Source organism: Stenella coeruleoalba (genome assembly GCF_951394435.1).
Source record: "Stenella coeruleoalba genome assembly, chromosome: 6".
NCBI lineage: Eukaryota > Metazoa > Chordata > Mammalia > Artiodactyla > Delphinidae > Stenella > Stenella coeruleoalba.
In genome coordinates, this window is record NC_137151.1 from 66192783 (window position 1) to 66207206 (window position 14424).

Here is a 14424-nt window from a genome sequence, read left to right on the forward strand (position 1 = left end):
ATCTAGAACTTTGGTATGTGCTAGGCAGTGGGTACCTATGTGACCTGCTCCCAATAAAAATCTTGGGCAGAGTTTCTTCTTTCTTTCTTTTTTTTTTTTTTTAACATCTTTATTGGAGTATAATTGCTTTACAATGGTGTGTTAGTTTCTGCTTTATAACAAAGTGAATCAGTTATACATATACATATATCCCCATATCTCTTCCCTCTTGCATCTCCCTCCCTCTCACCCTCCCTATCCCACCCCTCTAGGTGATACCAAAGCACCGAGCTGATCTCCCTGTGCCATGTGGCTGCTTCCCACTAGCTAGCTATTTTACGTTTGGTAGTGTATATATGTCCATGCCACTCTCTCACTTTGTCCCAGCTTACCCTTCCCCCTCCCCATATCCTCAAGTCCATTCTCTAGTAGGTCTGTGTCTTTATTCCTGTCTTTCCCCTAGGTTCTTCATGACATTTTTTTTTCTTAAATTCCATATATATGTGTTAGCATATGGTATTTGTCTTTCCCTTTCTGACTTACTTCACTCTGTATGACAGACTCTAGGTCCATCCGCCTCATTACAAATAGCTCAATTTCGTTTCTTTTTATGGCTGAGTAATATTCCATTGTATATATGTGCCACATCTTCTTTATCCATTCATCCGATGATGGACACTTAGGTTGTTTCCATGTCCTGGCTATTGTAAATAGAGCTGCAGTGAACATTTTGGTACATGACCCTTTTTGAATTATGGTTTTCTCAGGGTATATGCCCAGTAGTGGGATTGCTGGGTCATATGGTATTTCTATTTGTAGTTTTTTAAGGAACCTGCATACTGTTCTCCATAGTGGCTGCACCAATTCACATTCCCACCAACAGTGCAAGAGTGTTCCCTTTTCTCCACACCCTCTCCAGCATTTATTGTTTCGAGGTTTTTTTTGTTTTTTGTTTGTTTGTTTGTTTGTTTTTTTACCAGTTTCTCTGTTTCGAGATTTTTTGATGATGGCCATTCTGACTGGTGTGAGATGATACCTCATTGTAGTTTTGATTTGCATTTCTCTAATGATTAATGATGTTGAGCATTCTTTCATGTATTTTTGGCAGTCTGTATATCTTCTCTGGAGAAATGTCTGTTTAGGTCTTCTGCCCATTTTTGGATTGGGTTGTTTGTTTTTTTGTTATTGAGCTGCATGAGCTGCTTGTAAATATTGGAGATGAATCCGTTGTCAGTTGCTTCATTTTTCAGTTGCAAATATTTTCTCCCATTCTGAGGGTTGTCTTTTGGTCTTGTTTATGGTTTCCTTTGCTGTGCAAAAGCTTTTAAGTTTCATTAGGTCCCATTTGTTTATTTTTGTTTTTATTTCCATTTCTTTAGGAGGTGGGTCAAAAAGGATCGTGCTGTGATTTATGTCATAGAGTGTTCTGCCTATGTTTTCCTCTAAGAGTTTGATAGTTTCTGGCCTTACATGTAGGTCTTTAATCCATTTTGAGCTTATTTTTGTGTATGGTGTTAGGGAGTGATCTAATCTCATACTTTTACATGTACCTGTTTAGTTTTCCCAGCACCACTTATTGAAGAGGCTGTCCTTTCTCCACTGTACATTCCTGCCTCCTTTATCAATGATAAGGTGACCATATGTGCATTGGTTTATCTCTGGGCTTTCTATCCTGTTCCATTGATCTATATTTCTGTTTTTGTGCCAGTACCATACTGTCTTGATTACTGTAGCTTTGTAGTATAGTATGAAGTCACAGAGCCTGATTCCTCCAGCTCCTTTTTTCGTTCTCAAGATTGCTTTGGCTATTCGGGGTCTTTTGTGTTTCCATACAAATTGTGAAATTTTTTGTTCTAGTTCTGTGAAAAATGCTATTGGCAGTTTGATAGGGATTGCATTGAATCTGTAGATTGCTTTGGGTAGTAGAGTCATTTTCACAATGTTGATTCTTCCAATCCAAGAACATGGTATATCTCTCCATCTATTTGTATCATCTTTAATTTCTTTCATCAGTGTCTTCTAATTTTCTGCATACAGTTCTTTTGTCTCCTTAGGTAGGTTTATTCCTAGATATTTTATTCTTTTTCTTGCAGTGGTAAATGGGAGTGTTTTCTTGATTTCACTTTCAGATTTTTCATCATTAGTGTATAGGAATGCCAGAGATTTCTGTGCATTAATTTTGTATTCTGCTACTTTACCAAATTCATTGATTAGCTCTAGTAGTTTACTGGTAGCTTCTTTAGGATTCTCTATGTATAGTATCATGTCATCTGCAAACAGTGACAGCTTTACTTCTTCTTTTCCGATTTGGATTCCTTTTATTTCCTTTTCTTCTCTGATTGCTGTGGCTAAAACTTCCAAAACTATGTTGAGTAAGAGTGGTGAGAGTGGGCAACCTTGTCTTGTTCCTGATCTTAGTGGAAACGCTTTCAGTTTTTCACCATTGAGGACGATATTGGCTGTGGGTTTGTCATATGTGGCCTTTGTTATGTTGAGGTAGGTTCCCTCTGTGCCTACTTTCTGGAGACTTTTTATCATAAATGGGTGTGGAATTTTGTTGAAAGATTTTCCTGCATCTATTGCGATTATCATATGGTTTTCATCCTTCAATTTGTTAATATGGTGTATCACATTGATTGATTTGTGTATATTGAAGAATCCTTGCATTTCTGGGACAAACCCCACTTGCTCATGGTGTATGATCCTTTTAATGTGCTGTTGGATTCTGTTTGCTAGTATTTTGTTGAGGATTTTTGCATCTATGTTCATTAGTGATATTGGCCTATAGTTTTCTTTCTTTGTGACATCTTTGTCTGGTTTTGGTATCAGGGTGATGGTGGCCTCATAGAAAGATTGGGAGTGTTCCTCCCTCTGCTATATTTTGGAAGAGATTGAGAAGGTTAGGTGTTAGCTCTTCTCTAAATGTTTGATAGAATTCGCCTGTGAAGCCATCTGGTCCTGGGCTTTTGTTTGTTGGAAGATTTTTAATCACAGTTTCAATTTCAGTGCTTGTGATTGCTCTGTTCATATTTTCTGTTTCTTCCTGATTCAGTCTTGGCAGGTTGTGCATTTCTAAGAATTTGTCCATTTCTTCCAGGTTGTCCATTTTATTGGCATAGAGTTGCTTGTAGTAATCTCTCATGATCTTTTGTATTTCTGCAGTGTCAGTTGTTACTTCTCCTTTTTCATTTCTAATTCTATTGATTTGAGTCTTCTCCCTTTTTTTCTTGATGAGTCTGGCTAATGGTTTATCAATTTTGTTTATCTTCTCAAAGAACCAGCTTTTAGTTTTATTCATCTTTGCTATCATTTCCTTCATTTCTTTTTCATTTATTTCTGATCTGATCTTTATGATTTCCTTCCTTCTGCTAACTTTGGATTTTTTTTGTTCTTCTTTCTCTAATTGCTGTAGGCGTAAGGTTAGGTTGTTTATTTGAGATGTTTCCTGTTTCTTAAGGTAGGATTGTATTGCTATAAACTTCCCTCTTAGAACTGCTTTTGCTGCATCCCATAGGTTTTGGGTCGTCGTGTCTCCATTGTCATTTGTTTCTAGGTATTCTTTGATTTCCTCTTTGATTTCTTCATTGATCACTTCGTTATTTTTTTTTTATTATTTTTTATGGTACGCAGGCCTCTCATTGTGGCCTCTCATGTTGCGGAGCACAGGCTCCAGACGCGCAGGCTCAGCCACCGTGGCTCACGGACTCAGCCACTCCGCGGCATGTGGGATCTTCCCAGACCGTGGCATGAACCCGTGTCCCCTGCCTTGGCAGGCAGACTCTCAACCACTCCGCCACCAGGGAAGCCCCACTTCATTATTAAGTAGTGTATTGTTTAGCCTCCATGTGTTTGTATTTTTTACAGATCTTTTCCTGTAATTGATATCTAGTCTCATAGCGTTGTGGTCGGAAAAGTTACTTGATACAATTTCAGTTTTCTTAAATTTACCAAGGCTTGATTTGTGACCCAAGATGTGATCTATCCTGGAGAATGTTCCATGAGCACTTTAGAAAAATTTGTATTCTGTTGTTTTTGAATGGAATGTCCTATAAATATCAATTAAGTGCATCTTGAGTAATGTATCATTTAAAACTTGTGTTTCCTTATTTATTTTCATTTTGGATGATCTGTCCATTGGTGCATGTCGGGTGTTAAAGTCCCCTACTATGAATGTGTTAGTGTCGATTTCCCCTTTTATGGATGTTAGTATTTGCCTTATGTATTGAGGTGCTCCTATGTTGGGTGCATAAATATATACAGTTGTTATATCTTCTTCTTGGATTGATCCCCTGATCATTATGTAGTGTCCTTCTTTGTCTCTTCTAATAGTCTTTATTTTAAAGTCAATTTTGTCTGATATGAGAATTGCTACTCCAACTTTCTTTTGGTTTCCATTTGCATGGAATATCTTTTTCCATCCCCTCACTTCAGTCTGTATGTGTCTCTAGGTCTGAAGTGGGTCTCTTGTAGACAGCATATATATGGGTCTTGTTTTTGTATCCATTCAGCCAGTCTGTGTCTTTTGGTGGGAGCATTTAATCCATTTACATTTAAGGTAATTATCGATATATATGTTCCTATTCCCATTTTCTTAATTGTTTTGGGTTTGTTATTATAGGTCTTTTCCTTCTCTTGTGTTTCTTTCCTAGAGAAGATCCTTTAGCTTTTGTTGTAGAGCGGTTTGGTGGTGCTGAACTCTCTCAGCTTTTGCTTGTTTCTAAAGGTTTTAATTTCTCCATCAAATCTGAATGAGATCCTTGCTGGGCAGATTAATCTTGGTTGTAGGTTTTTCCCTTTCACCACTTTAAATATGTCCTGCCAGTCCCTTCTGGCTTGCAGAGTTTCTGCTGAAAGATCAGCTGTTCACCTTATGGGGATTCCCTTGTGTGTTATTTGTTTTTCCCTTGCTGCTTTTAATATGTTTTCTTTGTATTTAATTTTTGACAGTTTGATTAGTATGTGTCTTGGCATGTTTCTCCTTGGATTTATCCTTTATGGGACTCTCTGTGCTTCCTGGACTTGATTCACTATTTCCTTTCCCATATTAGGGAAGTTTTCAACTATAATCTCTTCAAATATTTTCTCAGTCCCTTTCTTTTTCTCTTCTTCTTCTGGAACCCCTATAATTCGAATGTTGGTGCGTTTAATGTTGTTCCAGAGGTCTCTGAGATGTCCTCAATTCTTTTTATTCTTTTTTCTTTATTCTTCTCTGCAGTAGTTATTTCCACTATTTTATCTTCCAGGTCACTTATCCGTTCTTCTGCCTCAGTTATTCTGCTGTTGATCCCTTCTAGAGTATTTTTAATTTCATTTATTGTGTTGTTCATTGTTGCTTGTTTCATCTTTAGTTCTTCTAGTTCCTTGTTAGATGTTTCTTGCATTTTCTCTGTTCTATTTCCAAGATTTTGGATATCTTTACTATCATTATTCTGAATTCTTTTTCAGGTAGACTGCCTATTTCCTCTTCATTTGTTAGGTCTGGTGGGTTTTTATCTTGCTCCTTCATCTGCTGTGTGTTTTTCTGTCTTCTCATTTTGCTTATCTTACTGTGTTTGGGGTCTCCTTTTTGCAGGCTGCAGGTTTCGTAGTTCCCGTTTTTTTTGGTGTCTGTCCCCAGTGGCTAAAGTTGGTTTAGTGGTTTGTGTAGGCTTCCTGGTGGAGGGGACTAGTACGTGTGTTCTGGTGGATGAGGCTGGATCTTGTCTTTCTGGTGGGCAGGTCCACGTTTGGTGGTGTGTTTTGGGGTGTCTGTGGACTTACTATGATTTTAGGCAGCCTCTCTGCTAATGGGTGCGGTTGTGTTCCTGTCTTGCTAGTTGTTTGGCATAGGGTGTCCAGCACTGTAGCTTGCTGGTCGTTGAGTGAAGCTGGGTGTTGGTGTTGAGATGGAGATCTCTGGGAGATTTTTGCCGTTTGATATTACATGGAGCTGGGAGGTCTCTTGTGGACCAGTGTCCTGAAGTTGGCTCTCCCACCTCAGAGGCACAGCACTGACTCCTGGCTGCAGCACCAAGAGCCTTTCATCCACACGGCTCAGAATAAAAGGGAGAAAAATTAGAAAGAAAGAAAGAAAGAAAGAGGATAGAAGAAAATAAAGTATGGTAAAATAAAATAAAGTTATTTAAATAAAAAAATAATTATTAAGAAAAAAATTTAAAAAACAAAAAACGGACGGATAGAACCCTAGGACAAATGGTGAAAACAAAGCTATACAGACAAAATGTCACACAGAAGCATACACATACACACTCACAAAAAGAGGAAAAGGGGAAAAAATAATAAATCTTGCTCTCAACGTCCACCTCTTCAATTTGGGATGATTCGTTGTCTATTCAGGTATTCCACAGATGCAGGGTACATCAAGTTGATTGTGGAGATTTAATCCGCTGCTCCTGAGGCTGCTGGGAGAGATTTCCCTTTCTCTTCTTTGTTCTCACAGCCCCCAGGGGCTCAGCTTTGGATTTGGCCCCGCCTCTGCATGTAGGTCACCGGAGGGCGTCTGTTCTTCGCTCAGGCAGAACGGGGTTAAAGGATCCCCTGATTCGTGGGCTCTGGCTCACTCAGGCCGGGGGGAGGTAGCGTATGGATGCAGGGCGAGCCTGCCGCGGCAGAGGGCGGCATGACGTTGCACCAGCCTTAGACGCGCCGTGCGTTCTTCCGGGGAAGTTGTCCCTGGATCCCGGGACCCTGGCAGTGGCGGGCTGCACAGGCTCCCCGGAAGGGGAGGTGCGGAGAGTGACCTGTGCTCACACACAGGCTTCTTGGTGGCGGCAGCAGCAGCCTTAGCCTCATGCCCATCTCTGGGGTCCGCGGTGTCAGCCGCGCCTCGCGCCTGTCTCTGGAGCTCCTTTAAGCAGCGCTCTTAATCTCCTCTCCTCGCGCACCAGGAAACTAAGAGGGAAGAAAAAGTCCCTTGCCTTTTTGGCAGGTCCAGACTTTTTCCCGGACTCCCTCCCGGCTAGCCGTGGTGCACTGGCCCCTTCGGGCTGTGTTCACGCCGCCAGTCCTCTCCCTGCGCTCCGACGGAAGCCAGAGCCTCAGCTCCCAGCCCCGCCCGCCCCGGCGGGTGAGCAGACAAGGCTCTCGGGCTGGTGAGTGCTGGTCGGCACCGATTCTCTGTGCGGGAATCTCTCCGCTTTGCCCTCTGCATCCCTGTTGCTGTGCTCTCCTCTGCTGCTCTGAAGCTCCCCCGCTCCGCCACCTGCAGTCTCAATTGGTCAGAGTTTCTTTTTTTTTTTTTTTTTTTTTTTGCGGTACGCGGGCCTCTCACTGTTGTGGCCTCTCCCGCTGCGGAGCACAGGCTCCGGACGCACAGGCTCAGCGGCCATGGCTCACGGGCCCAGCCGCTTCGCGGCATGTGGGATCCTCCCGGACCGGGGCACGAACCCGTGTCCCCTGCATTGGCAGGCGGACTCTCAACCGCTGCGCCACCAGGGAAGCCCCGGTCAGAGTTTCTTAACGAGCTTCCCTGGTATATATTTAACATGTACTGTCACAACACATTGCTGGGGGAATTAAGCACATCCTGTGTGACTCTGCAGGGAGAGGTCTCTTGAAAGTTTCCTCTGGACTTAACCCAATATGCCTGTTCCTTCTGCTCTTTTACTTTGTTTTTTTGGGTTTTTTTGCTGTAATAAATCATAGGACTATATGCTGAGTCTTGTGAGTCTTCCTAGTGAATCATCAAATCCGGAAGTGGTCTTGGGAACCCCCAACACAACTATTTAGGCTGGAATTTATAGGTCTGGGCAAGAAACGATGGAAGCATGGTCCGGGGTGTTGGAACTGACTTGAATGATATTTTAAAAACATTGATAGGATTTGGTGATTGTTTTAATGTAGGGAGAAAGAGACAGGAAAGTATCAAGGATGTCTACAAGTTTCTGAATTTAGCAACTGATTAAGTGGTGGCAACTATTTACTAGGGGAGTAGCATAATATAATAGAAGGGATAACCGAACTGTGTGGATTCAAGTTCAGACATGGGTGCTTATTAGCTTTGTTGTCACAGGCACATCTTTTGAAACTCAATTGTCCAACTGAGACTGTTAACGAGGATTGAAAGGAGACATTTGAAGAAATTTTCTAAGTTATTAGCTGTATATAAACGTTAATTATGATGACTAAGCTACCATTTATTAAGTACCTAATATGTGCAAGGCATTTTACGTATTGTTACTACTGTTTTGCACTGTTATAGCTTTCATTGAGTTTTAAAATTCAATTAGAGTACTTAAAATATTGGGATTTTTTTTTTACTTTAGAAGTTCTATATTGTATTGTATTATTTTTTATAAGATATATATCAAATTAGAAGCAGATAAAGTGTTGGTTTTAAACACTCAGACTCCCAGACATTGTTATTAAGCACATGATGCCCAGTAAGGGGATTTGCCAAGGGTACACAGTTATTCTGAGGTTGAAACAGAGCACACTTCTCATTCTGCTAAAAGCCTCTTATTGGCATATTGTGTAGATGAATAAAGGGAATTTGATTTCATAATTTCAGATCTGTTGGGCAGAAAATATAATATCACATTGTTATTTTATTACTTAAGTGTTGAACAAAAACCAGTTACACATGCAAGGAAAGTCATGTATTTGTGAAATTATCTTGAGTACAAAATTTCTAGATTCCAAAGAAATAATGATCTTCTCTTTCTCTTGTAGACCATTTCACCTGCATTGTGAAGGTGCTTTTTACCCTATTGTACACTCAAGGTCTTGTGGCACTTTCAGTTAAATGCAATGAGGACGATAGGTCAGCCTGGAAACACACGGGAGCTCTGAAAAAGGTTAGTGTCTTGTCTGAATTTGTTATTTAGTAGTCAGGTGAATTTATTTAAGTTGGTGATATGAATGAATGAGATTAGATGTTTGAAAGGCAAAACGAGTTATTTTTAATAATTTTAAAAATAGATTTATTTATTTTTGGTTGCGTTGGGTCTTCGTTGCGGCGAGCAGGGGCTACTCTTCATTGCGGTGTGTGGGCTTCTCACTGTAGTGGCTTCTCGTTGTGGAGCACAGGCTCTAGGTGCGCAGGCTTCAGTAGTTGTGGCTCGTGGGCTCAGTAGTTGTGGCTCTCGGGCTCTAGAGCGCGGGCTCAGTAGTTGTGGCTCACGGGCTTAGTTGCTCTGCGGCATGTGGGATCTTCCCGGACCAGGGGTCGAACCTGTGTCCCCTGCATTGGCAGACGGATTCGTAGCCACTGCACCACCAGGGAAGTCCACAAAATGAGTTATTAACAGTATTTTAATTGGAAATGGAACACCTTCAGGCTATAAAAGTTAAAAATGTTTTCCTTGTAGAATGAGGTCTTCTGTATCTATCTCTAAATGTTGACCTTTACCCCTTTGTGTCTGGACAGTTTTGTTTTTGCTGCAAGCCTTAAACTTAAAGAAGTTATAAAAATTGTATCAACACAATTAGCAAGTAATAAAATGTATGTAGACTTACCTGTTTTACTTATCTGTCATCTTCTCCTTGCCTCATCCCCAGTCACAATCCAAGATCGCTTTTGACTCACCACTTCTAGATTTAAAAATCCTGGCCTTTTCTTAGCTATACCTCTTTAAAAACTACTTTTTTCCCATGTTTAAAAATATATAGATATATAAGTTCTTAGTAAATTTAAAGGCATTCTCTTTCAGTTAAAATTATATGAACAATTTAGAAAAATTCTGCAAGTTTAGTTAAATGTAAGTATTTTCAGTGGCTTGAAAACAAATGGGACACTATGGAACCAAAGTATCCTATGTATACCAAAGTATACTTTGGAGCCAGCTGTACACTCTGGAACCAACTGAGTGAATAGTTTGGCGTAGAGATAGGTGAAATAAAGATTACTTCCCTGTTTATTTGGGGAAGTTGGTAGGAAAAAATAATAAGTATAGTGTAAATTGAACCTTTTCTTTGGTTTATAGACTCTTAAAGAAGTTTTAAACCTCATTGAAAAGTTTCTGTTAAAATCATATCTACTTGTATTAAAGGAGAGAAAACCAATTATAGATATTGATACATGAAATGTATTCAATATAACCTTCACTTTTTTCACTAGTTTAGTCCCAAATCATGATTATGTGTACAGAAATTTAATGTAGTATCATTATGAAGTTTGTTATATCTTAATTTAGGGATACTGGTTGTTGGCCATTGAACCTGAGTACAAGGCCAAGTTCCTGCCACTAAATAAAGATATTACTTTTTTGTTCAAGACATAAAAACTCTCTGAACCTCAGCCTTGTCATAGGTAAATGAGAAATTAAGAACATATGATCTATAAGGCCCCCTCTATTTCTAAAATTCTGTTATTTGAAATAACAAAATGAATTTCTGTCTTTTCCTTCAGTGATTTTTTCCTCCTTGTTTCTAGTTGTTTTGTGGATAATTTTGCCTTCTGCAATTATCTTTCTTTTTTCTAAATATTCTTTTAGTCTCTCTGAGTGCACTCTAATCTGATATTGGGATTGTTTGTATTCAAATCAGGTGTAACAGGTTTCTATGCTGTGTCATTGTTTAAATGTTTCTTTAGTAAGTTGTCTAACCATGAAAAAGTACACATTTAAAACATTTTCTGATATAGTTTGGGTCTAAATCTATTCATCTGACTGTTCACTAAAATGACACCTACTGACAGAAAATTAGACAATTGTAAATCTATGATGGAAGGAACATGAAGTAATTTAGGTAACTTCTGTCAGTTTTCTTTCTCAACTTGATCATTGTTAGCTATTTTTAAAAATAATAAAACACTTAATATAAGGCAAATTCTTATCCGAACATAAATTAGAAATTTATAGCCATATAAATTCCTTCAGTGAATGAAAACAAAAAATTATGACATTCTGCAGGTTGGTTTGCCACATTATTAGCTTTTTCTACCATAAATCTAAACATCTAGGTATATAGGATTGTAAATAATAATATTTATGGGGGCTTCCCTGGTGGTGCAGTGGTTGAGAGTCCGCCTGCCGATGCAGGGGACACGGGTTCGTGCCCGGGTCCGGGAAGATCCCACATGCCGCGGAGCGGCTGGGCCCGTGAGCCATGGCCGCTGAGCCTGCGTGTCCAGAGCCTGTGCTCCGCAACGGGAGAGGCCACAAAAGTGAGAGGCCCGCGGACTGCAAATAAATAAATAAGTAATAAATAATAATATTTATGAATAATGAAATATCACTGTGATTTCTGTAATTATTCTGTATCATTCATTCCTCCTTTAAAAAATTTCCTTCTTCCTTTATTTCTTCCTTCTTTTAGTTCTTCCCTCCTCTCACTCCCTTCCTTGTTTTCTTTCTTCATTGAGTCTCATTTATTTCATCCTTATAATTCCTTATCCTCAGGTATGATAATTCCAATGAAAACAGATCTAATCTGGTAAAATAAAATACATAGGTACTGTGTTATTTTCAAAGGGATTTTAGAGTTAATTTGATAATGAGGTTTAGTTGTTTGGAAAAATCATCATTATAGTTAGTATAAATTGTGATCTTTTGGTGAGTGGAATTTCTGTTAAGAGTTTTTATACCAGGATTTCTTAATCTGGGGTCCTTTCCCTTTGTTTTGTTTTGGGGAGTAGGACCATAGGATCCAGCATATACTCAAAGGGCCTGTCACCCCAAAAAGTTTAAGAAGCACTATAATTTTTTCTTTTTTTAAATAAATTTATTTATTTATTTTTGGCTCTGTTGGGTCTTCATTGCTGCACGCAGGCTTTCTCTAGTTGCGGTGAGTGGGGACTGCTCTTCATTGCAGTGCACGGGCTTCTCACTGTGGTGGCTTCTCTTGCTGCGGAGCACAGGCTCTAGGTGCGCGGGCTTCAGTAGTTGTGGCACACGGGCTCAGTAGCTGTGGCTTGCGGGCTCTAGAGCGTAGGCTCAGTAGTTGTGGCACATGGGCTTAGCTGCTCCGTGGCATGTGGGATCTTCCCGGACCAGGGCTCGAACCCATGTCCCCTGCATCAGCAGGTGGATTCTTAACCACTGTGCTACCAGAGAAGTCCCTAGAAGCACTATAGTTTAGGCAAAGCATCTACCCAAAACAGCATCTGTTGCATCTCTCAACTCTTAATTCTTTTCTTTATTTAACTCACATACTTCTGCCACTTCTCCCACAGGATTCTTCTGCTCATGATCCTGGGTCTTTCATCCATGAAATTTCATCCAGAAATCCTCTTCTTAAGCTTTATTTATTTAAAAAAAAAAGAAAAGCTTTACTTCTTAAAGCTTATCTTCTTAGCTTTACCAAGGAGCCTACTCTTTGCTGTATTTAAATATTGCTTATATAAAATATGGTTTTCTAAGACTTCTTATGTATGAAATAAAATTATTTTCTTATCTAATACTCTTCTAATGGGAAGAGTTCTCAATACAAAACAGTGACTACTACATTATATTTGACTTTCTGATCTGATATAGTACCTCCTTTAAGTAAAAAAAAATACTTAAAATGTATCTGATAATAATAATTTAAAAAATAATTATTGCTCAATAACTTGCTTGGGTGATCTGAGTATCATTTGTTTCTTATTGGAGGATATTTTCCCCATAATTTGGAAAGTATTATACTTGAAATACTTTTCTGTTGTTATGCTCTATAAATCTTTTACTCAAAAGAGTATATTGAATTAGGCTTTTAGGCTGTCTTGTATATTTTCACAACTTTATGTCACATTGATTAATAAGCAGCAAAATTGTGGTAATATTTTCTTTTGAATTGGCTATTCAAGAACTACTCTGATTAAATCAATTCTAAAAACATAACATGTTGCTGTTTTGATATTCAGTGGGATATTGATTCTTGTAAATTATATGTAACCTGCAGGTCATCATATTTGGCAAGCGATCATCCTGTTGATTAATTAGGCAGGGGTGGGGTGGGTCACATGATACAAGGATAGCAGTTGCTGAGTCAGGGACCTTTTATAGTTTATTCAGGACATGATAACACTACATGGCTGCATGATATGGCAGAAAGCAGAGGAGTAATTTAAAAATAATGCAAAGAATTGATTATTAAAAGAGAGACATCCGGGCAAGTTCCAAGGTCAAAAACTCCATTACCAAAATAAATTCCATCAATTAACCACCAGGTATTATTGCTCAGAGTTTTGTTATGCAAAGGGAGACATAGAAGATATAAAGCATAGTTCCTGACATTTTGGAATTTACAGTCTAGTTGAAGAGAGCACAATAACATGTGAGAAAGAAAGACAGTATCATCAAACAACAAATTCTGTGGTCCTGACTATTAGGGCCTTAAAAATTCAGGATAAACTTATATCCCATAGTGTTTACTCAGTTCTTATATTTTACTATTTAAAAAATATAGTTAGGGACTTCCCTGGTGGTGCAGTGGTTAAGAATCCTCCTGCCAGTGCAGGGGAAACGGGTTTGAGCCCTGGTCTGGGGAGATCCCACATGCCGCGGAGCAACTAAGCCCGTGCGCCACAACTACTGAGCCTGTGCCCTAGAGCCCGCGAGCCACAACTACTGAGCTCGCGAGCCACAACTACTGAAGCCCGCGCACCTAGAGCCCATGCTCCGCAACAAGAGAAGCCACCGTGATGAGAAGCCCGCACACCTCAACGAAGAGTAGCCCCCACTTGCTGCAACTAGAGAAAGCGCTCACGCAGCAACGAAGACCCAGCGCAGCCATAAATAAATAAACAAACGAATGAATAAATAAATAATAAAAGATAATATAAAAAATTTAAAAATTAAAAATATAGTTAATGAATAAACATCACAACAAACTTATTACTTTAAGATTATACTTTCCTGTAATTTGCAACAACTTTTAATATCTCAGTGAATATAAAAAGTGTATTTCTTTATGTGCAAAAGCCTTATTGAAATAAATTTATAAATAGCCATTTTTTTCCTTTCTTATAAAAAGTATAGTCATTAAGCTTAATTAATTTGTAGATTGTTATTTAATGTTTTCTGTAATAAACATATGGTCCTATTTATTTTTTTATTTTTATTTTTTGCGGTACGCGGGCCTCTCACTGTTGTGGCCTCTCCCGTTGCGGAGCACAGGCTCCAGACGCGCAGGCTCAGTGGCCATGGCTCACGGGCCTAGCCACTCCGCGGCATGTGGGATCTTCCCGGACCAGGGCACGAACCCATGTCCCCTGCATTGGCAGGCGGACTCTCAACCACTGAGCCACCAGGGAAGCCTGGTCCTATTTACTTTTACATTAAGGTGTTTTAACAAATTCTATTCAAGGAATTTGAGTAAAACTATAAAAGAAAAAAATTTGGGGTCCATGTTATGTTCATGCATGTATGATTTTATCACTGTAACGAGCATATATATACTTCTATTAGTTTTTTGCACACCACCCTATAAACACTTTTTTCTGTAGCTCAAATTTGTCATATTTACTGCCTATAAAATATTCTGGTATTGCATAATTTAGGTAACTGCTTCACCTTTTTAAAAAAA

At 39.2% G+C, this 14424-nt stretch overlaps 1 protein-coding gene across 7 annotated transcripts in view; it reads left to right on the plus strand.

The window, feature by feature from the left end:
- The window catches only part of UBR3 (ubiquitin protein ligase E3 component n-recognin 3), a 224976-nt gene that overhangs the window by 188723 nt on the left and 21829 nt on the right, over positions 1–14424 (plus strand). For 6 of the 7 annotated variants that reach the window (XM_079925165.1, XM_079925164.1, XM_079925166.1 and 3 more), the window contains one exon: positions 8650–8774. The exons of the other annotated variant lie outside the window; for it this stretch is intronic. In XM_079925165.1, the coding sequence (XP_079781291.1) occupies positions 8650–8774 (125 nt within the window). The remainder of the gene's footprint in view (positions 1–8649; positions 8775–14424) is intronic. 7 annotated transcript variants of the gene reach the window in all.